This window comes from Peromyscus maniculatus, chromosome 19 (genome assembly GCF_049852395.1).
Source record: "Peromyscus maniculatus bairdii isolate BWxNUB_F1_BW_parent chromosome 19, HU_Pman_BW_mat_3.1, whole genome shotgun sequence".
Lineage (NCBI taxonomy): Eukaryota > Metazoa > Chordata > Mammalia > Rodentia > Cricetidae > Peromyscus > Peromyscus maniculatus.
In genome coordinates, this window is record NC_134870.1 from 48722208 (window position 1) to 48744998 (window position 22791).

Sequence of the window (22791 nt, forward strand, 5' to 3'; positions counted from 1 at the left end):
AGCTGTCGGGCGGGACCTTGGAGGACATTGAGAGATTACAATGAGAGATTACTGTTCAGGGAAAGGAAAAGTCATGATTAACAGTTGGGTTCAAAAAACAACCTAGGGTGGCCTGAGTCAATTTACAAGACATCCTAACTATACATTTCCTCACTTTGATGAAGAGTTTTAAAAGGTTTTTTTTTGTTTGTTTTTTTGTTTTGTTTTTTTTTTTGTTTTGTTTTTTTTGTTTTTTTTTTTTTTGGCCATTTTGGACAAGTAGGCATGGCTTAACTGGTAGGGTGGCTCAATGGGTAGAGTAGAGTGCTCCCCAGAACCCTTGGAGAGCAAACATCTGTAATCCCAGCACTCGTTCCATGAGATGGGAGGCAAAGACACAAGAGCCTCAGCAAGCTCACAGGACAGCTAGTGAGGACTACACTGCAGAGCGGCACACCACGAGACCCTGTCTCAAACACAAGAGCTGAGGGTGTCCCCCGACCTTCCCATGTGCCCCACAGCACATGCAAATCCCCTCACCCCGAGAAGCGGGACAGACATTTTTGTGTTATGTGTCTAAAGAAACTGCTTAACAACGAACTGACTTGTATAAGAAATTTCCCTTTTGGCATACGTAGCCATTAACTTGTCTCCTTATCAGCATCTTTGTTTCCTTCAGAGAAACCATGCAGAGCAGATCTTAAAGTGTTTTGTCAGCTCCCCTTTTCTCGTCTCTCTAGTCCTCGTCTACTCCTTTTCTAAGTGTCAACTTCCTGGGCTGCAGATTGAATTAGGCCTTTCCCCAAACTCTTTGTTGAAGGCCTGCCTTTCAGCATGACAATTATATGAAGTGAGCATGATGGGAATTGGGCTTGGATGAGGTTATGAGAATAGGGTCCTTGTGATAGGTATTATTGCCCTTGACAACAGACACCGGTAGCTGGAGAGATGGATCAGCAGTTGAGAGAACGGATGGCTCTTCCAGAAGACCAGGGTTCAATTCCCACCACCTACATGGCAGCTCACAATGATTTGCAACTGCAGTCCCAGGGGACGGGACACCCTCTTCTTGTGATACCCTCTTCTTGTGACACCCTCTTCTTGTGACACCCTCTTCTGGCCTCTGCAGGGACTGTATGCACATGGTACATAGACACACATGCAGGTAAAACACCAATATTATACATAAAATTTAAAAATAAAAATGGTTTTTTTGGGTATGATTGCACATACCTGTAATCCCAGAATTTGGGAGGCGGAGGTAGGAGGTTTTAGTTCAGCCTGAGCTACATAAGACCCTGCGTCAAAGACAAAGGAGAAGAGTTTCTATTGAACTTACAGTCTCTCACCTCACCATAGAGACATAGAAGGAGGCCACCTACAATCCAAGAAGGTTTTACTAGAGCCCAACCATTGTGATCTAGACTATCCCACCTCTGGAACTATGAGAAACAATGCCCATTGCCTGAGACACCCAGTGTGTGACACTTCGTTAAAGCATCTGAGGCCCACTGTGCCTCTCCATCTCTCTCTCTTTTCCACCTTCTCTCTGCTGTCCTCTTTCAGAGCAAGAATACAGATGTGCTATCTAACGTCACCTAGGGAAGGCCTCCCATTCCAGTAGTTTGCCCCTTTATCGTTAGAATCAGGCGACCAAGGTATTCATCTACAATGCTGCATACTCCGGTTCTCTTCAGACTGTCTAAACCTTTCACTCTCTCTACTTTCACTTATCTTAGAAAGAAAGAAGGGGGTGGGGGAGAAGGAGGAAAGAAAAGAATGAGAGAGACCCATGTGCCTTCTGGCGTGGTACTGCACTCTGGTTTTTCATTTCACACGTCAGTTTAAAGACAAGGTGGGGAGAGAAATTTGATAGAGGGGTCAAAGTGAAAAGTGGTAGCAGCCAAACACATCCGAGGGAAGAGCTCCGGAGACACCTTCTCCACCCAGGCTGCCAAGCTTGGCTGCTCCACCCTGATGGTAGCCTGTACCCACTCACCTCACCTTGCTGAGGATTTTCTTCTTTCTTTCTTTCTTTCTTTCTTTCTTTCTTTCTTTCTTTCTTTCTTTCTTTCTTTCTTTCTTTCTTTCTTTCTTTCCTTCCTTCCTTCCTTCCTTCCTTCCTTCCTTCCTTCCTTCCTTTCTTTCTTTCTTTCTTTCTTTCTTTCTTTCTTTCTTTTTCTTTTTTTGTTTTTTTAAGACAGGGTTTCTCCATGAAGTTTTGGTGCCTGTCCTGGATCTCGCTCTGTAGACCAGGCTGGCCTCGAACTCACAGAGATCTACCTGGCTCTGCCTCCCGAATGCTGGGATTAAAGACGTGTGCCACTGCCGCCCTGCTGCAGATTTTCATCTCATTCTTTCCACTATTGTTGAACCTTACTTCAGCCCATAAGAACCCATTGAAAACCTGCATTTTCAGGCCTCCACACCCAGAGGACACAGAAAAATGATCCATCGAGAGTGACCAATCCTCCCTCCCAAATAACGCCTGTGAAAACTGAGTAGATAAATACAGTCTACAAGTTAGGCCGCCACCTGGATCTCAGCTGCAGGAGATGCCTGCCCAGCACTACTCAACAGCAATATAAGAGGTTCACAAACTCAAGCCATGTGATTCAAACTTCCTAGTAGCTACACTTTCAAAGCTAGAACACATGAATGCAATAAATGTCAATAGCATGTTTTTTTTTTCTGATGCAAAATAGCCAAAAGATTGCTACTTCAATAATAATCAACAAAAATTAATGAGACAGTTCACATTGTTCCAAGCTAAGTGTTCCAAAATCAATGCCTATGTCACCATGATAGCATATCTCAACTCAGAATAGCCGCGTCCAGTTGCTTATTGGTCATGTGTGGTTACTGTAGCTACCAGCACAGCTCTGGCCAGATATAAAAGGTAGGTAGGGCTCTGCCATGTCAGTAGCTAGGAAAAGCCCCTGCTGGATGGGCAGCTTCTACTGGGCTGGAGGGCATATGCCTTTCACAGAGACAATGAACCAAATAATTATTTAAACTGCAATACTTTTTTAACTATTCTTAAAAAAAATACGTTATTTTAATTTTTTGTCTCTGTGTGTGTATGTGTGTGTCTGTCTGTCTGTGTAAATCTATCTTGTGTGTGTTCCAGTGCCGGAACCGGCACGGTGGCCGGAAGAGGGTATCAGATCCCCCAGGAACTGGAGTTGCAGGAGGTTTTTAGCCTCCAGGAAGGGATGCTGATGAGCAGTGTGTGCTCTGGACCACTGAGTGTCTCCCCATCGCCTTTTATTGCTCTTTAACACAAAGGAGGTGAACAAGTCATCACACCCTTCAATACGGACATTAGGATTTCAAATAACGAGAACTAAAGTTTCCTGGACAGTCTTAAAGATTTAATAATTTGCCAATAATAATTTCTAAGATTAGAGAATGGCTTGGCATCTCCTTGTCACTTTTGTGACCCACAAGGATGCTACACATCGTGCCTTAGGTGCTCAAGCTTCCTCCAGAGACCCTTCAGGGAAATGCTAATGACCACTATGTTTTACTCACTAATGAATGCGGGTGATTCTTTACTCAAACACAGATATACACACATACACATATGCACACACACACACACACACACACACACACACACACACACACACACGGAGAGACAGAGACAGAGACAGAGACAGAGAGAATAGCAGGTATGGGTTTATAGCAGTAGTAGGTGTGTGTATGTGTGTGTGTGTGTGTGTGTGTGTGTGTGTGTGTGTGTGTGTGTGTGTTAAGAGTCTCAGTCTATATCCCCAACTGGTCTAGAACTCATGGCAATGCTTATCTCTCTGACTGCTAGAAATAAAGGCATGAGCCATCACGCAGGCGTGTATAGAAAGCCTGTCTATCCATAGCTGGCAATCGTGTATCAGATGCGGCCCTTGGGCTTTTCTTCACTGGGGTTGGAGAAAACAATGGACTTCCAGTTATATCAGATCAACCACTGAAGCCACGTACTGGGATGCTATTGGCTCCGTTACCCCTAAACCGACGTCCAAGCCTGTGACATCTCTTACTGTTTATATCTATGTCTGGCTTTTCCATAGCGCAGAGAAATTTGATGATGAAATAAGATGGTACTGTGGGGGTCCAGCTCCTATCTTTCCCACCCTTTCTAGGGTCCTTATGAGGGGGAGAGGGTGCTAAGAAAGTATTAGATAGAGAGACCTAGTTGACGAGAAGGAAGACAGAAACACAGGATAGCTTCAGGAGGGCCTGGATCACTACCCAACGGCCTTTCCCATTCATTCAAAAGGGCTTTTTATAACAATGCCAAGGGGCAGGGCAAAAGACCTCCTCCTTGCTAGATCAAAACACACCGCAAGTGTAGACCTTTCTAAATACCTGGCAACCATACCCGTGGTCAAATCATCCCCTTATGCAGGCCTGCTGGGTAAAGCAAGCTCAGATTCTCTGACCCCGAGAAAGTTCTCACTAGATAGCCTCTGTGGGCTCCCACATGGTACTTCTGAGGTCTAATAAGAGGGTGTTTACTTTACAGACGCCACATTTTTATGGGTAGTGGGATTCATTTTCCAGGACTATTGGGGCCAGTGATGCATCCTCCATCTCCTTGTAGGTTCCTCCTTTCCCTTCTTCTAGTCTTCATCCTTAACTCAGAGATTCACCAAGGATCTGAATAAACTTTGATGTCCTAGAGGATGCTTAATTTTATTTTAAAACACTGACCAGTCTTTAGCCTAGAAGAACTGAACCTCTGTGATGGATCTCATGCAAGCAATTCCCTGCCTGGGCTCAAATTCTACTCCTGGCAATTCTGATGCTTGGACTAGGAAGTTAGTCTTTCTATATTATATTACCATCTCCCCCAAAAGGAGCAAGGGCAAGATGTGTTGTTGTTTTTCAGACACATAAACATCGAATTTCAAGCGTGTTTTCCTTTATCTCAGTCATTCCTCTTGTGAATGATTCTTTGGGGGAAGGAAAAGATGAAGCCTGGCATGGCTGTTGTTGGAATTTGTCTTTCAAGGTCGGCTCATTCCCACAGTTAATTGAAAGTTAAACGCATATAAAAAAATAAAATAAAATTAGAAGTTGGCAAGGATTGACTCTGGTCCCTCTCCAGAGACTTCCAAGTTCTTCTTTCACGAGCACCCTGAGCTCTTCCCCTCACGGGATCTAGATTCTGTTCTCAGTGTGTCCAACCGGATGATGTAACATCTGGGCCGCCTCTGGCGAACGTGAGAAATGAAGCGCTTTTCATCTTCCCTCTCTCTGAGCTCTGGGAACTCCGATGAAAATGACTCTTCCTCTTGTGTTTGTTCTTTGCCTGCTTTAGCGTCGAACTCCGTGGAAGTGCCCTATGGAGGTCTCCCCCCTGTGGAAGAGGGTGACAGAAAGATTAGCCTCATTATGGAGCTATCCACCCAGCTTTCCCTACAAACTGAGAAGATCACTCAGCTCGAAGAAGTTTTAGCAGAAAAGGAACGGAAGATTGAGGAGCTGGTAGCCTCGCGCAGTAGCCAACTGTTCCAAGCGGAAGCAAACCTTAGAGAAGATTTACAAGAAGTCCCCACTGTATGTGACGATAGGTGTGTTCCAGTGGCCTCGAAGGAGGAGTTGTAGATTTCCTATATGAAAATAATTAAAGTTTAGTGTCACCAAGATGGAGTCCAAAATCTAAACAGCCCGTCAAATTCGAGTTTACAAGTTTGGGTGTCACCTACAGTGTTCGTGCCGGGAGAGATCCGTAGAAAGGGGGGCATTCAGAAGCAGACCCTGAAAGTGTCTACCACTCAGCAGTGGCCACCGAGCCACACAGCAGTAGGAGGCTGTGTCTTTAGACACTCCTGTGGGTGAGGGAAGAACACAAAACCAGGCAGCTTGCTACCGTCCTCTCAGGAGAAGTTTGCCACACTTGGAAGGAAGGATGCTAGGTGTCTGTCCCTTGGTGCAGCGCTGTTGGGCAGCGGAAGCTGGGTTGGAGGGCCTGCTTCGCGTTGGGGAAGGTTCGAGCCCCGAAGAGCGAAATCATTGCCAAACGAGTCAATAGCCACGAGGTCTGTCCTTTCATGTCCTCTCAAGTTTATTTCTTTATGGCATGAATTTTACGAACATTAGCAAGGGTAGAAACAAAATAATGCTGAAGCAATTTTCAAAAATGAATCAGAGCTGTGGTCCTTTGGGAAAAGGTTCTGGACAGTATCTCCCTGGGAAAAGACACAACACTGATTTTTTTTTTTACCCCCCACCCCTTCCTTAGGAGAAAAGAAAAATACACACTTCTATTAGGATGATCACATTGCTGTGAGCACTGTAAAATAATGGCAGAGAAAACAGCAGCATTGGCACAGGGGGCACCCTGTAATTAATGGACTGCAAGGAGTCCTGTTATGTCCCCTTCCCACTCAAACGATCCATGTCCTCCCCAAAGGGCACTAATGAGGAGATTTCAGAACTTAACTCTTCTAGTGAGCCTCCTGAGAAGCAGTATTGGCAGACTTCTGAGTGTGGCTGTATTGCTACAAGTCAATCCAATTCATCCAGTTTAACAACTAGGCATCGGAATCCTGTCCTCTGAGCACAGCAGCAGATGTCAGAAACAGAGCAAACCTAAGAATCAGCTTAGATAAGCAGGGTTCTCATAGACACAGAAGGGTCTCCTTAACTGTGGTGATTTTATAGATGGAGGGGCAGAGAGAACATGAGGGAGTCCGGGGACAGAGGGCTGCCTGCTTGCCGTGAAAGAGGACCTCACATTTGATGAGTGGTTGGCATGACTGCATAGGCCTGGCCTCTGGAGTTGGACCTGATAGGCACATTTTAATAAGTCATAGATTTCCTGGTGAGTATAGTCCAAGCAGACAACATTAGGCAGGCTTCAAACTCCGATTTTATACTTTCACTCCCTGATTCATGGACAAACACTCCTTGCAAGCTGGGATGGGACCAGTACTATTAAAAGAGAGCATGATCTGATTGTATGTCCCGACCACCTACAAGACAATTTCTAAACCATAGTGCCTGCCCTGCCTTTCCCTTTTTCTTTTCCTTACCCCTTTCCTCTCCTCTTTCCCTTCCTTTCTCTTTCTCTTTATCTTTGAAGGAGCTCATGGAGCTTTGTATAGGCATATGACGGCTTTGAGATTCTAGATATTCATCAAAAGAGAAATACGAAATAACTTTTTAAAGAACTGTCCCACCAGTAATTTAGGTTTTCATGCTGAGCTATAATCCTCCTGTATTTGAACATAACCTCAGCTTCATATATAATGGCTGTGTGTGTGTGTGTGTGTGTGTGTGTTTGTGTGTTTGTGTGTGTGTATCTGTATGTATGTTTGTGTCTGTGTGTGTTTATGTCTGTGTATGTGTGTTTGCGTCTGTATCTATATGTCAGTGTGTGTGTGTGTGTGTGTGTGTGTGTGTGTGTGTGTGTGTGTGTGTATCTCTATGTCTGCACCTGTGTTTAATGTCAGAGATGAGACCAACTCAATACTTACTGGTCATGAGTACAGATCCCAAAAAGCATCTCAAAGCTGTTGTTAGAGTCTTAGATGGTCTTTTAATAAAAAAAAAATCCAAAGCCGGATATCAGGGTGAAAGCTGAAAGATCAGAGAAGCAGAACAGCCAGCCACTAGTTCTTACCTCTACAAAATCCTCAGCCTAAAGAGAGAGTTCCTGTTTCCTCACGCCTTATATATCTTTCTCTGCCCTACCATATTACTTCCTGAGATTAAAGGCATATGCACTTCCCAAACAAAGGCATGAGATCTCAAGGGCTGGGATGAAAGGTGTGTGCCACCACTGCCTGACCTCTATGTCTAATCTAGTGGCTGGCTCTGATCCTCAGGCAAGATTTTTAGGGTACACAATATATCACCACACAAAGCACTTCTCTGCCTTTTCTGAGGTGCCTACATCAGCCCTACAGAATCGGCTTCAGGCATCCCTTCTCTCTGGTACCTTCCCATCACCATATGCAGCACGGTCGCCTTGGTTTGGCTGCATGATCTTTAACACCAGCTAAATATGCCAGCTGTGGCCATAAGGTTGTGCCCATTGGCCCTGACACAACAGTGGTGCTGAGGGTTGGCATCTCCTCACTGTGTGTTTGTGAGAGAAAGCTTCAGATCTTTACCTTCTGAAAAGAGTGGAGTATTCCTCAAGCCATCGTCTTCTCATTTTGATATACTAACGTGATAACCAAGGTTCTCTCCTCTCTAGTTTAAGAAAGATTTGCCTTGAGCCCCTGGGATACTGAGGGGGATAAGGAAAGAAGAGAGAACAAGACAGGAAGAAAATCCCACCGCATCCCACATGGGCCCGTGTTAACTTCTACATCAACTTCCTGGTTAGTGGTCAGACAAGCCCCCACATGAAAGCAGCCGCACCATGGAGATAAGTAACAGGAACTGCAGACCTGCAATTAATGATTAATTGAGCCCGTCACCTCTACAGATCCACACACACCAACCCTTCGAGTTTAGCATCAAGGGTCACGTTAGTCTGAAAAGCCATCTTTATAAGAAGTTGATTTTGATTCAGGTCTGGGTCACCTTCAAATCTGAAGGTGGGAGGGCATTTGGTCTAAACATAAATAGGTTAATCTGTACTGATGTGACATTTTGGTAACAAGAATTCTTTCAATACCTGGGACGTATGGAGCAGGGGAGACACTGGCCTCTGAGCAGTTTCTAAGAGAAAAATGCACATTCCCAGCTGAATCTCTGGAAGCTTGGGGGGCTAGCTATCCTGGTTTTGAAAGCAGTAGGAAAAATAAGCAACAACAACAAACAAACAAACAAAGACATGTTGCCACAAAAAGGTAGAAAGCTAAGACCAGTGGCCAACGGTATCCTGTGACCTCTACAGGCATGTTATGGCACACCCCTGCCCACACTCACACAGAGGATTACAAACACATCATACACACTTTATATATACACACATATAAAAAGTAACCATCAACATAACAAAATTCAGAGAATAAAATATTTCATGAATAATTAAAGCCATTTTCTAATACTCTAAAAACATTTCTAGAAATATACGGTATTAATTAATCTTTTCACTAATCAGGAGCTTCCCCCCCCACACACCAGAAAGTTAAATTAAATAAGGAGATATACAGTTAATTTAAATAAATGTTGGAATTAACAATTATTTCATTATTGTAGTCAAATGTTCCCAAACATGATCATTGCAAGATGAAATTGCTTTAAAGTACTAGACTTAAATGAGCAGAATTCAAGTCATTGGCCCAAAAATACAAATGAGGATTCATTTTGATAACTGCAAAGAAGTCACAATTTTTAAAAGTCTGTCTAAATGCATTTCTGGGAAAGAATAAATTCAACCAAATTATAATTATCTGCTACACTGTGCTTTTTTTCCCCAATCCATTTTCTTCTACATTATGATAATATAAAGAATTCTTCCTTTAGCAAAATGAATAGAGAAATATCAGCAAATTCTGTGAGCCTAAGTCAAAATACTATTTACTTGGCAATTAACAAGTGTAAGGACAGTTGGGCAGTGGGTGGCACAAGCCTTTAATCCCAGCACTTGGGAGGCAGAGGCAGGCGGATCTCTGTGAGTTCAAGACCAGCCTGGTCTAGAAAGAGAGTTACAGCACAGCCAGAGCTATTACACAGAGAAACAACCAAAAAACAAACAAACAAACAAACAACAACAACAGTAGCAAAATACAATCAAGTGTAAGGATTGCAAGGATGAAACCATCCCCCAAATATTTTCTTTTATTTATGTGGGGAGCAGATGAAGTGCTGAGTGAATGGATATTGTTGACATAAGCACAGCCATGTCGAGGACCCCAGTGCCTCGGATCCATAGGAACAGCAAGGCCTTCCCCAGGACAGGCTCAGAAGAGAGCAAAGCCTTACCCTGGTCCCTGGTCCAAGCACTGCATGGGAAGTATCCACAAAAGCTTCTTCCTCCAGGTTTACTGCAGCCTGAGACTGCTCCCCTACAGAGACCCCCTACTGAGATGAGCTCACCTGCCTCCTACCTCAGCTGTGAATAGTGCACTAAGAGATTTGATTCTGGCAGCTGCTGCACAGCCATCAGAGAACACGGCCCACCCCACCCCACATCTGTCATTTTCTTCTTCATTCCCTGTCATCTCAGAAAAAGGTCAATCTCAAAGCCATGCAGGTCCTAGCAATTTTTATTGTTTTGTTTTTATTCCATGAATATGGGTATTTTGTCTGCGTGTGTGGCTGTGTACCATGTGTGCCCACTGTCCGCAGAAGACGGAAGAGGGCATCAGATCCCCTGGAACTGGAGTTACCAACAGATGTGAACCACCAGGTAGGTGCTGGGAATCAAACTTGGGTCCTCTGGAAGAGCAGCCAGTTCTCTTAACCACTGAGCTATTTCTCCCAGTGCCCACACTAAGTACTTAAAAAAAAAAATAAAGATTTATTTTTATCTTGAATTATATGTATATGTGTGTGTGGTCTGTGTGTGGGTATAAGTCTGAAGGTATCTCAGACTCCAAAGGAAGATATCAGGTCCCCTGGACCTAGAGTTACAGGAGGCTGTGAGCTGCCTGATGTGGGTGCTAGGAACAGAGCTGGGGTCCTTTAAAAGAGCAGAGTGCATTCTTAAACACTGACCCATCTCTCCAGTCTTTAAATTGCTGTTTCGAAGACTTGGAAAACCAATGTTTACGATTCAAAAGGTCTGATCACACTGACTTGGAATTTGAAGAAAGAACTGGAGCAAAGCCCAATGATAAAAGTGTACACTTAGCATACATGAATCCTTGAGTTCAAACTCTAATAGGAAGGGAGAAAGGGAGGAATGGAGAGAGGGAGGGGAGAGGGAAGAAGGGAGGGGAGGAAAAGGGAGAGAAGGGAGGGAGGGAGAGAGGGAAAACTAGTCAAAATTACAAAGAATAAATAATTCTTACAACAAAAATTTTGGTTAAGGTTTCCCAGAAATTCCTGTCAATAGAGGAGAACTGAGTTCAAGTAGGAAATGATCTTTCTAAAATTAATGGATGCGTGTGCTAGGACAAAGTTCACAGCAGAAAACAGGACGAGTCACAGAGTTTCCCACACCTAATGAAATCATGGTTTTAGGGTAAAATGAAACAGAACAAAACAAAAGCTGTGCTGGTTTTCAGATCCCCAGGGATCACACTTCCAAAGCCAGATACTCAATACACATCTCATAGCCAGAGCCTTTGGTGGGAGGGCCTAGTTGTCTGACTAGCTCCATTTTGAGCATGTACATATGGTTTTTGTTTGGTTGCTGTTTGTTTGTTTTATTTAGCAAAGACTGACCCTTAACATTCAGCACCAATAATATCGAGTCCTGTTCTTAAACAGAAAACCACGTAACATGTTTTGATATCACTTTTGCTTATGTATAGAGAGAGTTACTCTGTAGCTCAGGCTGGACTCTAATTTACGATTCTCTTGTCTCAGCCTGCCCACTGTTGGGTTACAGATTTGTTATCCGGTGTCATTTTTTTTTTCATAGAATGGATCTATCCCAACAATGATGGGAGCCCAGTGAGGAAAAGAGCAACCTACCACCAGCTGTTTGCTCTATGTGGACTGGGCTAGCAAGCTACAGCTCCGATCCAAACACTGATGCTACCTCAGCCTTCTAGTGGTATGCTTTGTAAAAAGGATGCCGCATGCCTAGTTGCTGCTGAAAACAATAAATAAATAAAAAGTGACATCAGCAGAAGCTCATGGCCTTGTCAGGGACCTGCATTGAGAACAATGAACTGACTATAAAAGTGTAATTGATATTTTCCCAGTACTTTACAATGAATGAATGGCAATGTTTTCAAATTGAATTTGTTTTGTTCTTACACATTTATTCTTACAAAAACGGTTTCAGTGAGATAACAAATCCTAAACTTATTACTAGAAAATGCCACACAGGACCAAGACACACAGCCCTGGGCAATTGCATCTTTCATCACTCACCCTACCCCCACCCCCACACCACCCCTGCGCAGTTCTATCACAGAGATCTTCCTTGTCTTTCTTCTCTCTCAAGTCAATCTCTATTCCACTTTTAGGAAAAGAATTTTCCACAGGTACCTTCTTTATCAAACTTGATCCACAGCAATGGTTTAAAGACAAAAAGCTGCCCACAATCAGTTGATCAACTTGTTTGGTTCGGTGACGAAAATGTGGGGGTTGCAGAGTTTAGCTAAGAGGTAGAGTGCTTGCCTAGGATGTATGAAGACCCTAGACTCAGTGGATCCTAACACAAGGAAGGAGAATGGAAAGGAGGAGAGGAGGGAGGGAGGGAGGGAGGGAGGGAGGGAGGGAGGGAGGGAGGGAGGGAAGGATTGGCTTCTGTTTATTCATTGGGCTTTGTTTTGTTCTAAAATAAATATTCCTATGAAGAGTAAATGCAGCACTCTACAGTTTGCACAGTGTCCCACCATCCTCTATTGTCTTAGCCACGCCTGCTTAAGACAGTTGTCTTACCTGCCCGGCCCTGTAAGTAAATGGTTCTGTCACCCCTGATGAAATACAGTTGTATAGTGTGTTGTGAATTGGTACTGTCATAAATTTCAGTGACTTGAGCTTTTGACTTATGGTTGAGATATATACATATAAACTCAATATGTATTCAAAATGAGTAAATTACGTGTCAGACTCAAAGTTAATGCACATCCCAAACTTAGGACAGGGAAAGAACAGACATAGAAGAAAATCCCTGACCAAGAGTCCATTGCATCTCCCCCATCCACACATGACAGCAACTGCATCTTCCTGAATGCTTGTGCTCATGGGGTGCAAATATATCCATGAATGCTGTTTGCCCCACATGATAGACACAGGTAAGTAGGTGAGTGAATATCACCAGGCCCGGGGTTTTCTGAGGGCAGGAAGAAGCCTCCCTCACCTACAGACCTCCATTCTCACTTACACAAGCATAATCCAGAGGCGATACTACGAAGACCGTGGTCTAGTTCTAGCGGCTTTTACCTTCAACCTGGATGGAAACGGAAGAGGGATGGCTTCTTCATGCAGCGTATCAGAAAGCGAAGGAATACATTTTGCCTCCACTGGTTCTGATGACTGTGAGTTAATGTATTTCCCAATGCAGACAAGAAAGCTGACAAACTACAGCCATGGACCAAATCTGGGTGCTACCGGATTTTGCAAGGCCTGAGGGTTTTGAATGTTCTGCATGTTTTAAATGATCTTATTCTAAACAGAGCAGAGTTTGTGACACCAAGTTACATGAAATTCAACACTTACTGTCTATGAACCATGTTATTGGAATACAGTGATTCTCATTTGATTAGACAATAAGCAAATCTAAATTACTTGCTATCTGGCAGAAAAAGCTTGTTGACCCCTGGCCTAGAGCAATGAGATGAATTGCTCGGTTAAATGAACAGTGTGTTCAGAAGCAGGCCCAAGGCTTGCTTTTTTATTACAGGATGGGTATACCTTATATTCAGAATACAAACCTTTCTATACATATTTATTCTCAACAAACATCATAAGAAAGATATATGTTAACCAGGAGTCCCAAATCTCACTGAACTTTAGTTAAAATAAATATTAATAAATAAGCTTCTGGATTATTGCTACATTCTTCTCTCTGTCTATGTTCCATTCTATTCCTACATTAAGAGGTGGCTTGCCTTGGTCTCCTGTGCTCAGGACTCTGTGGCAGAGGGAAATGAGAAGCTAATCCAGAGACTCTACTCCAGGTCCTTATTCCAAAGCCCAAGTCAATTAGGAAAAAGGAAGTCTGAGAACATGCCTCTGAGAGGAACATGAGGAGACAGGGGTTCATTTCCTCTAGCCATCCCTGCATCTTGTCATGGCTATAGGATGTGAGAGGAGCTGAGAGGGGCTGGCTCCATGGGATACCTGCCATATGGGGTAGATTCTAAGGCCCTGCACATAGCCCCGGCTGAAGTTGCATTCCCTGGTGTGGCTTGGATGTGGCCAGCAGCAGATCTTACAGGACCACAATGCCTAGGAGGGCAGAGGATTGAGTATCATTATATGACAGAGAAGGTATTTAGAACCCTGGTATGAGGCCAGGCAGTGGAAGACCCTGGGTGACTGGTTGAAGTTCCTGTCCCCATGGTGGGACTAAGCTCAGGATCAATACTCAGAAACCTTTAAGGTCAAAAGGAATCCACACAGGCTTGGCTTTTTCTCACTGAAATCTACATGAGCTGTACTGTTAACACTCTCCTATTCAAAATGCACCTTGAACGGACACCACACCTTTACCTAAACATTTTTGTAGACTCCATCCTTCCATTGAGTTCTGCTCCACAAGAGGTTTCTGGAAACCCAGTGAGACATCATGCTTTATTTCACAAACCCATCATATTGGTGAGTCAAGACCTCAGCTGGCCATTCTCACTTTGAACCCTGCAGCTTAGAGAATGGCTGTGCTAGGACTGCACAGCTTCCTGTCCATCTCTGTTGGACTCACACTGTAACACAGTCTTCTTTTGTAACTTCCAAAAGCATAGCCAACAGAGTTGATTATATTAACAAAATTTTATCAAATGCTTGAGAATAACTCAAATAGGATGAAAAAAACCCACACTGTTGATTCAAATTATTTATGGGACCACCCTAAGATCTTCAGTTCTTGCTTTCTTATTCTCACGTAGAAAATACTTTCAAAGAAACATTCAAAATAATATTTGGCCAAATAGCTGGGTATCATGGTCTACTCATGTTGACATGGCTTAATATAAAACTATCACAAGAAATAGAATTCTTTCAATTCATTTTATACCTCTAACGTTGCTTCAACATCTAAAGCACATAAAGAAGTGGGGCATGGTGGTGCACACATGTAACCAGCATTTTGGAGGCTATGACAGAAGATCTGGAGTCAGAGGCCAGGCTGCACTAGATAGCAAGTTCAAGGCCAACCTGAGCTTCATAGTGAGATGCTTTTCCTACCCTCCCACCCTGAAAAAAAATCAATCAATGTAATACATCACTGTAACAAACTAAAGATGAAAAATCAAAGAGTCTTATCATGGGGTTCAGAGAAAATAAATGTGGCAAAACTCTAAATCCTCCCACAATTAAACACTAATTAAGTCAAATCTAACTTACTTCTTATTAAGAACTTATTCTCAGGCTGGGGTTCTAGTTTGGTAGTGGAGCACTTGCCTATCATTCACAGAACCTCTGCTTGATCCCTGGAGCTGCCAAAAGAAGAAAGAAGAACTTACTTAGCAGGACTTACTTGTCACACACTCCATGAGGACAGACCGAGTGCTTTCTCACTGCGATTGGGAACAAAGTCAGGCTGTCTGGTTTCAACAATCTTCTTCAGCAAAGTGCTGGAAGTCACAGCTAGAGCAATGAGGCAACCAGAGGAAGTGAAGCGTAAAGATTAGGGAGGGGGAAACAAAACTCTCCCTATCTGACCGTTTGCCAAAAAACTCCCTAGGAGTTCTAAGAGAATTCAGCAAGTTCTCAGAATCTAAGATTAAAAACAACACAAAACTGAATTACTTGGAGTAGCAATGAGTCTGTAACGAGGAAAAGGTATGGATCATTACAACCGTGGTTTTAATGAAACATTCTTGGGTGTGAATCAAAAAAACATGTGCAGAACCTTAACACTGAAAATCCAAGAGTGCAAATAAAAAAATGGAAGGGATGGACATACTGTGTGTGGAGGTCAGAAAATTCAACATGAAGAAATTATTCATTCTCCCAAACTAATGCACAGGCTCAGCATTATTCTGATCAAATTCCAGCAAAGTGATTATGATACATTTAAATCACCACCCTAAATTGATGTGAAAAGGAATATTAACTAGATTACAAGGTAACTTGGAAACATTTAAATTAAAAGTAGCCAAGAAATTTTCAAAGTAAGTGGTGAGCACCAAATTACAGATTTGCAAAGAATAAGACCAAAATGAATGCAAAATAACCCTCACATAGTTATTCATATTATAGTCAATCTGAAAAGAAATAGATACAAAAAGAAATTCTTGAGTAAAGACAAAAGATAAAACACCATTATCTATAGAGGAACAAAGACACAAATTACATTGTATTTATCATCAGAAACAATTCAAAGAAATGAGCAAGGGAAATTCCTACATTATTGAATTAAAAGGAACTACCAATCTAGAATTCTCTATCAGCAAAGCCAATTTCCAAAACGTGAATGAGGAGTAACAACTTGCAAGCTGAGCAGTGTTGCATGGTAGCTATTGCCTGTAGTGCCAGAACTTGGATAGTGCAGGCAGGAGGGTGAAGAGTTCAAGGCCAGCCTTTGCTACATAGTGACTTCAAGGTTAGTCTTGGCTACATGAAATCCTGTCTCAAGAAAAAGAAATACTTTTTTCCCCCACAAAAGCAGAACCATAGCAATAGGACAGATTAGTGACTGTGTAGTACAAGGGCAGCAGAAGATTCAGGGTGTGGCTATAAATGGCATGAAGTTCCTTGTGATGGGAGCATTCAGCATCCTGGTGGTACCCTGATTGTGATATTAGACTATACTTTTCTAATCTGTTATCATTGGAGAAAACTTAGTAAAGAGCACATAGGGTCTCTCATAACTGCAATATTGAAATATTATGATATCTCTTAGAACTAAATGTGAGTCTACACTTATCTAAAATATGAAGTCCAATAAATAAAAAGCTCAACTTCTTTTATCATCATCCTCTTCCTCCCTCTTTTTTCTCCCCCTTCCTCTTCCTCCTCCCCCTCCTTTTTTCTCATTCTCCCTCTATTTTTCCTCTTCCTTTTCTTCCTCCTCCTCATCTTCTCTCCCTCCCTTACCTCCACAAACAACTGTTTCTTTCTATCCTTAGCCTACAGTTGATGATGCTAATGAGTCTGATAGCAATTGGCAACAGGTATCCATTCCCATGTCAGGTTGATACCAGCCTAGTGTTGTGTGTGTCCAGGTATGTGTTATCCAGTCTGATACTGAACAGAGACCAAATACAATGTTTATTTTTCCCCTATGGCTCCCGGAGAGAATCCAGACCTTGGCCTTGCTCCCACAGCACTCTGACACCCATTTGTTAACAGGTAGCCCTAACACTCTCTCTAGGATACAATCCCTCCCTCTTGCTTTGTCCACAACTGTGTATCTCAGAGACTTGCCTCAGCTCACATCAATGGCTTACAGAACCTGCATGACTCTGCACATAAACTGGCGTTCTTGTGAAACTGAGAACATTCTCTCTGGCTCTCTGCTGTTTGGCTCTACCGGGCCTCGGGTTCTCTTCTGTATCTGCAGCCTTCTACATCAGGATGCCTCTGCAAAGAGGCCATTCCTGAGACTTCTGTCCTGTGCTCCAATCCTCCCTTGCGAGTTTCAGTTTGTTTTCCACGTGGCTTCTACTGGAATGTTTCCCAGCTGAACTGAAAGTTTTGAACTTCAGATCCTGTTTCCACTGTCTTGTGATTCTGATTCCACTGCTCACTCAGGGCAATGCACAACTCTTACACCTAAGTTATCCTGCTGAAGGCCATCTCTTGGGATGAGCAAGTGAGGATCCAAAGAGCCTCCAAAGCAGGGCAAGCTGCTGACATTAGTACCCAAGGGATGGGGTAGGCCTGCTATGCAGGTTCCTGTGTCTTAGGAAGGATGCATAGGGAAATGCTTCAGCGACACCCTTCCTCCCCCAACACTCAGTGCTTTGATCACACAGGGCTTCCCCTGACCATGCTGCCTACAGCTTGAAGTCCACATTAGTACAAACCTGCTTGTCCCTAAGATGCAAGAATCTCCTTGAAGCCTGGTGTGGTGGTCTATACCTGTAACCCATTGCCAGTGACACTAGTGAGTCAGACAAAAAGTAAGGTACTCCGCAGGAGACCCTGCTCTCACCCAGATACCAATAATAATAATAATAATAATAATAATAATAATAATACATAATAATACATAATACATAATAACAATAATGAAAAAGAACTCTTTCAAATAATAGGAACAATGTAAGTTATGGAGAAAACGGAGCCCTACAATCACCAAGCTGCTCTAGGTATGATATCATTGTCTATGGTATCTAGATTTGTTTTGTGGAGCTTGAACCCAGGTACCTGAGCTTGCCAGGCAAAAACTCTACCACCAAGCTGTTTCCCAAGCCCCATAGTTCAGCATAGGTGGATGTTTCCTGTCCCAACCACCTGTTCCCAAGTATAACTGGCAGCCACTTCCCAAATAACTGACTTGGAGACGTAATATAAATTATAAATGATTGGTCAATAGCTCAGGCTTGTTACTACATAACCCTTACATTTAACCCATATTTCTTATCTACACCCCGCCAAGTGACTTGATACCTTTTCTCAGTCTGGCATGCCCATCTTGCTCTCTCTGCATCTGTCAGCAGCTCTTTCACTCTGCCCTTCTTCATCCCTGTATCCTTGGTTTGATGGTCCCACCAACTTCATCCTGCCTTGCTATAGGCCAATCAGCTTCTTTATTAACCAATGAGAGTAATATATATTTATAGTGTACAGAAGGATTATTCCACAGCAATTCAGCACACTTAAAAATACTAAGGGCTGAGAGTATAGTTCATTGACAGAATGCTTGTCTGCCATATACAGGGGCTATAGGTTGGATCCCTGTATTGATGCCCAGAGCTGCCACCAACACAACAGAAAAGTATCTTTAAAGGTTTGTGTTTTACAATGATATCCTAACACTGAACTCTGAATGCTATGGTACTGACTTGCCAAGGAAGATGGCCACTGGTGCCCACTGGGGCCATAGGGGCATGACAGGAATGCCTATAACTGACCCCTTTCTGATAGAGAACCTAGTCAGAAGCCCACAGTTCTGGAAGTCACAGGCCTTGGGGTTGGGGGTGGGAGATTCCTGGAGGGTTTTTTTTTGCTTGTTTGTTTTTGTTTCATTTTGTGTTTGCTAAGTGGACACACTGTCAAATTACTTTCTAAGTATTTAAGTTCATGCCTGTAGACTAGTGCAGTTCTCAATCTCAGGCACAGAACCCGATTTCTGCAGCAGACGCAAGTTAATTCAGAAACTGATCAAAGGGCTGAGAAGGACAGATTGCTACACAGTCCTAAATGAGACATCTGTATCATAATACACGCAAACACACACACACACACACACACACACACCAAAAAAGCTCAGAGAACAGCATAGAAGAGAACAGAAGAACGTAAGAGCTGAGGGATGGAGAGGAGCATTGTGAAGCGCTGTCTGCTGAGCACGGCATGGCCATCACACTCAGAACTTCCTGCAGCTACGTTTACCTGCGCAAGATCAAGCCGCCAAGACCAGAGAACATTCCAGCAGGCAGCACTAACAGGACTCGGTTTTGTTACCAATAACAACAAAAATGAGAGGATGTGAAGGTGGGAGAGGGAGCTGACTGGATAGTGTCAAAATATATTGTATATGTGTATGAAGCTGCCAAAGTAGAAATCAAAGGTATTTTCTTAAAAAAAAAAGTACTCATGAGTGTTTTCATGTTGCTTAAGGTAAAAAAAAAAAAAGAAGAAGAAGGAAGTTCATTCAAGAAAGAAAGAAGCAGAAAATAAATTCTGAACAGAAACTCAGAGGGCCATGAACCATTTCTCAGCCTTTATCTGAGTTTTATCTGCACAGCAAATCTTTCCGTTTCCCCTCAACTGTGCTGTCACTGGACTTCCTAATATCACTCACAGCCCGGGATCCGATTGCTTGTGGCTCCTCTGTAATGTCCCCCTAGTATAAACACAAAGGTCCTTTTCAGCAACACAGGTCATACACTTGTTTGGTTCTAGCCGGCTGCTTAGTAAGTCACCTCACATCCTGGTGCACAGGGTACTAGAGATAATTAACGTTGTGAATTCCCTTATAAAAACCCAAGCCAAGGTAGCCTTGGTCAAAGATTCCCAACACAAGAAAACCCTTTGTGTGAACAGGAAACTGATTTGCGTACTTACTGTTAACTAGACAAACAACTCGCAAGTGAATTACATTTGTCATCTTGGCAGCCCTGTTCATATAAAGAGGCTTAACTGGAAGATTAAGACAAATTCTATCTGAAAATATTGCGCTGTAAAACCATACACCTGCTGGAGTTCAAAGCAGAGCGGTTCTGTTACAGGCTGTGCAAGCATCAGGAAAATTTTACGTGGTCACAAGCCTGGAAGTCTAAGGCAAAGCCCCCACCCCCAGACCCAGGTTGTCTGAGCTCTCAAAATAAGACGGAAAGTTACGCTGATCTGCTGCCTGGAGGAAGCCCAGCTAGACTGACTGGGCTGAGCTGCAGAACCCTGTGAAACCTGCTAAAAAGTGCTGTGGGGGAAGGGAACCAGTGACCTCCCGAAGGCAAGGAATACATGAAGCCTGACAGAACTTTGCTAATTCCAGCGATAATGACTACACACATGCACACATATGCACACGCACATGCATACATACGTACACACACAGAGAGAGAGAGAGAGAGAGAGAGAGAGAGAGAGAGAGAGAGCTCCCCAACCTATAGGCTGGTTACCCTTTATGTCATGTCCAAGATTTTGAGCGGAAATAAACAGAATTAATGGGAAATCCAGGAAAACCGACAACAGACTTCAAGCCTTGGCCCAGACTGAAGTTCTCTGGAAATTGGCCCCCGCACAGGCAGCATTAGATTCACCCAGGTGTGCAGTGGGTGTAGCAGGGATGCCCGTTCAGCTCCATGTTAATCGAATGACTGCTGTTTTTATTACTACCTGCAATTTTCAAATTAATGACCTAATGCTGCACAGGAAGAATAGACCACCTCTTAGAGGGTAGTTGGATTTATTTTTTTAACCCAAAGCAGGAAATGCTCTGACTGGGCTCCGACCCTCTCCTGAAGTTGCTCTGGGCACACTGCCAAGGCTGGCTCACCAGGCCTTGGTTCTTCCGTTTTTTTTGTTTTTTGTTTTTTGTTTTTTTTTATCTAGTCCAATCGCTTTCCTTTAAAGCTTTCTCTTTTCCTCTCATCTCTCTCTGTAATACACCTTCCTGCTTGGTAAGTGACAGAGGCAACCTGTGTGCCTTGGCCTCCTGCTTGAAACAGAAAAAAACCAACTCAAGTGGCCAAGGCATAGAATTGCATGGAAATCCACAAAAAAATAGACTAGACAGTGCATTTGGGGATGCTGGAGTCTCTCCATCTCTCTTCCTCCTTCTCTCTCTTCCAGGCTATTCCATGATGTACTGTGTAGCCCAGGCTGCCTTTAAACCACAAATACTCTTTCTGCCTCAGCCTCCCAGATGTTAGGATTGCAGATAGGAGGCCACTACATCTGGCTTGGTGTTTTTGTTTTGTTTCTTAGATTAAAAAAAAAAAAAAGTCTTTAGGAACTTGCACTGTATCTGTGAATCCTTCGTGTGCAAACAGTTGGGCTAATCGTGGGCTCCATGCCAGTGAGCTTCCACCCTCATAGGTGTTCATAGGGTGCCCGGGGCAGCCTTCAATTTCCAGCTACTAATAAACAAGGTAATCACTCTTCTGGTGAATTGGGCTGTGATTCTTTCACTGAAATAATTACGTCTTAATTATTCACTTTCCAAACAAAACAAAACAAAGAAAAAAAAACTGTGTTTCTAGAAGCTCCAACATTCAAACCTCTTAGCAGTTTCTCATCAAATTTAACATAGATCTCAAACCAGCCAAACTCACAAACACACTCCTTCACTGGTCTGTCTGTCTCTCACACCACCTCCCCTGGCCCATCATTCTCTTCCCCTGTCTTCCCTGATTCTGGGTACCTAATGAATTGGTTTTTATAAGCCCGGTCAGAATCCCCTGAATATAAACTCTTTGGAGTTTAGCTTGGCCGTGGGATCGTGGAAGGTACAGGGAATGCCACCTGTTGGGGTTTTATCTGCCTTCACTGTGGAAAAACCCTCAGCACACAAGCCGCTGTCTGGGAAGCAGCCCATCGCGGTGGTTCTCACTCACTTCCTGCCGTCTCAGCAGACAGGGAAGCACCCGCGCTCCAATCCAGAGTGCACCACCCCCTAGCTGTACGACCTCCGGCCTTTCTCTTACCTCTCTAAGCCTTGCGTTCAGGCGTCCTGCCACACAAACACAGCTTTAACTGGTCTTCCTGGGGTTTCCCTTGGAGTCAGAGGTCATTTCCACCTAAACGGAAAAAGACAAAGCATTTTCAAGCAACTAACAAAGAACCGAGGTTGCTCCTGGACCCTCCCTTCGTAAGATTTCCTCTTTCCTGCCCCGGCCAGTGAAATCAGGGATGCACTGAGTGGGCGTGCTACTGACCCGCTGCTCACCTTCCAGTAGTGCCCACAGTTATTACAGAAGTACTTAACAGGTGGTGATGAAATAGGAAAGTCTGCTGTACAAATGAGTGAGCCCTACCGAATGAAAACATGAGAAAATGGAAAAACGTTTTTTTTAACGTGAGAAGTGTGCCTGGGCCCAAAATATATTACTCAGAAAAGCACTTTGTAACACAGAGTGAGAGATGCCTGTCTCAAGTAGGACTGATTCCTTGAACATTACATTCCCTTATCAAGATTGTCCAATAATGAACCCAGAGAGGCCTGACCTTCTAAGTTGAAGCAAGGTTACATTGTCTTGTCTGGGACACTTATCAGGTGTTTCCTGAGTGCCATGTGTCAAAGGCTATTTTAATGCTGGCCCAGAAGTCTTTTGTTGCTAGAGCAAAGGACAGTAGATCAAAACCCCAGATAGGGAGTGATTTAGAAAACACTCCAAAGTTAAAATCCTACATAACGGTAGCCATCTCAAATGGTCATGATGAGGACTAGATTCGATCATATCTACACACTCAGCATAGGATTTATCCAGCGCTTAGAAAACATCCAACATT

General features: G+C 43.4%; 1 protein-coding gene and 1 long non-coding RNA gene across 2 annotated transcripts in view; one reads left to right on the plus strand and one right to left on the minus strand.

Moving 5' to 3' along the window:
• Positions 1–5628, plus strand: part of Ccdc192 (coiled-coil domain containing 192) — a 200658-nt gene extending 195030 nt beyond the window's left edge. Inside the window, exon 7 of the mRNA XM_042264043.2 lies at positions 5303–5628. Within this exon, the coding sequence (XP_042119977.1) occupies positions 5303–5589 (287 nt within the window). The 3' untranslated portion in view covers positions 5590–5628. The remainder of the gene's footprint in view (positions 1–5302) is intronic.
• Positions 3612–22129, minus strand: LOC121823964 (uncharacterized). Its single transcript, XR_006065640.2, has 3 exons — positions 21987–22129; positions 15203–15312; positions 3612–5341 (listed from the first exon to the last, which is right to left on the minus strand). It is a non-coding gene; the product is annotated as an uncharacterized LOC121823964 (long non-coding RNA).
• Positions 22130–22791: the final 662 nt, after the last annotated feature.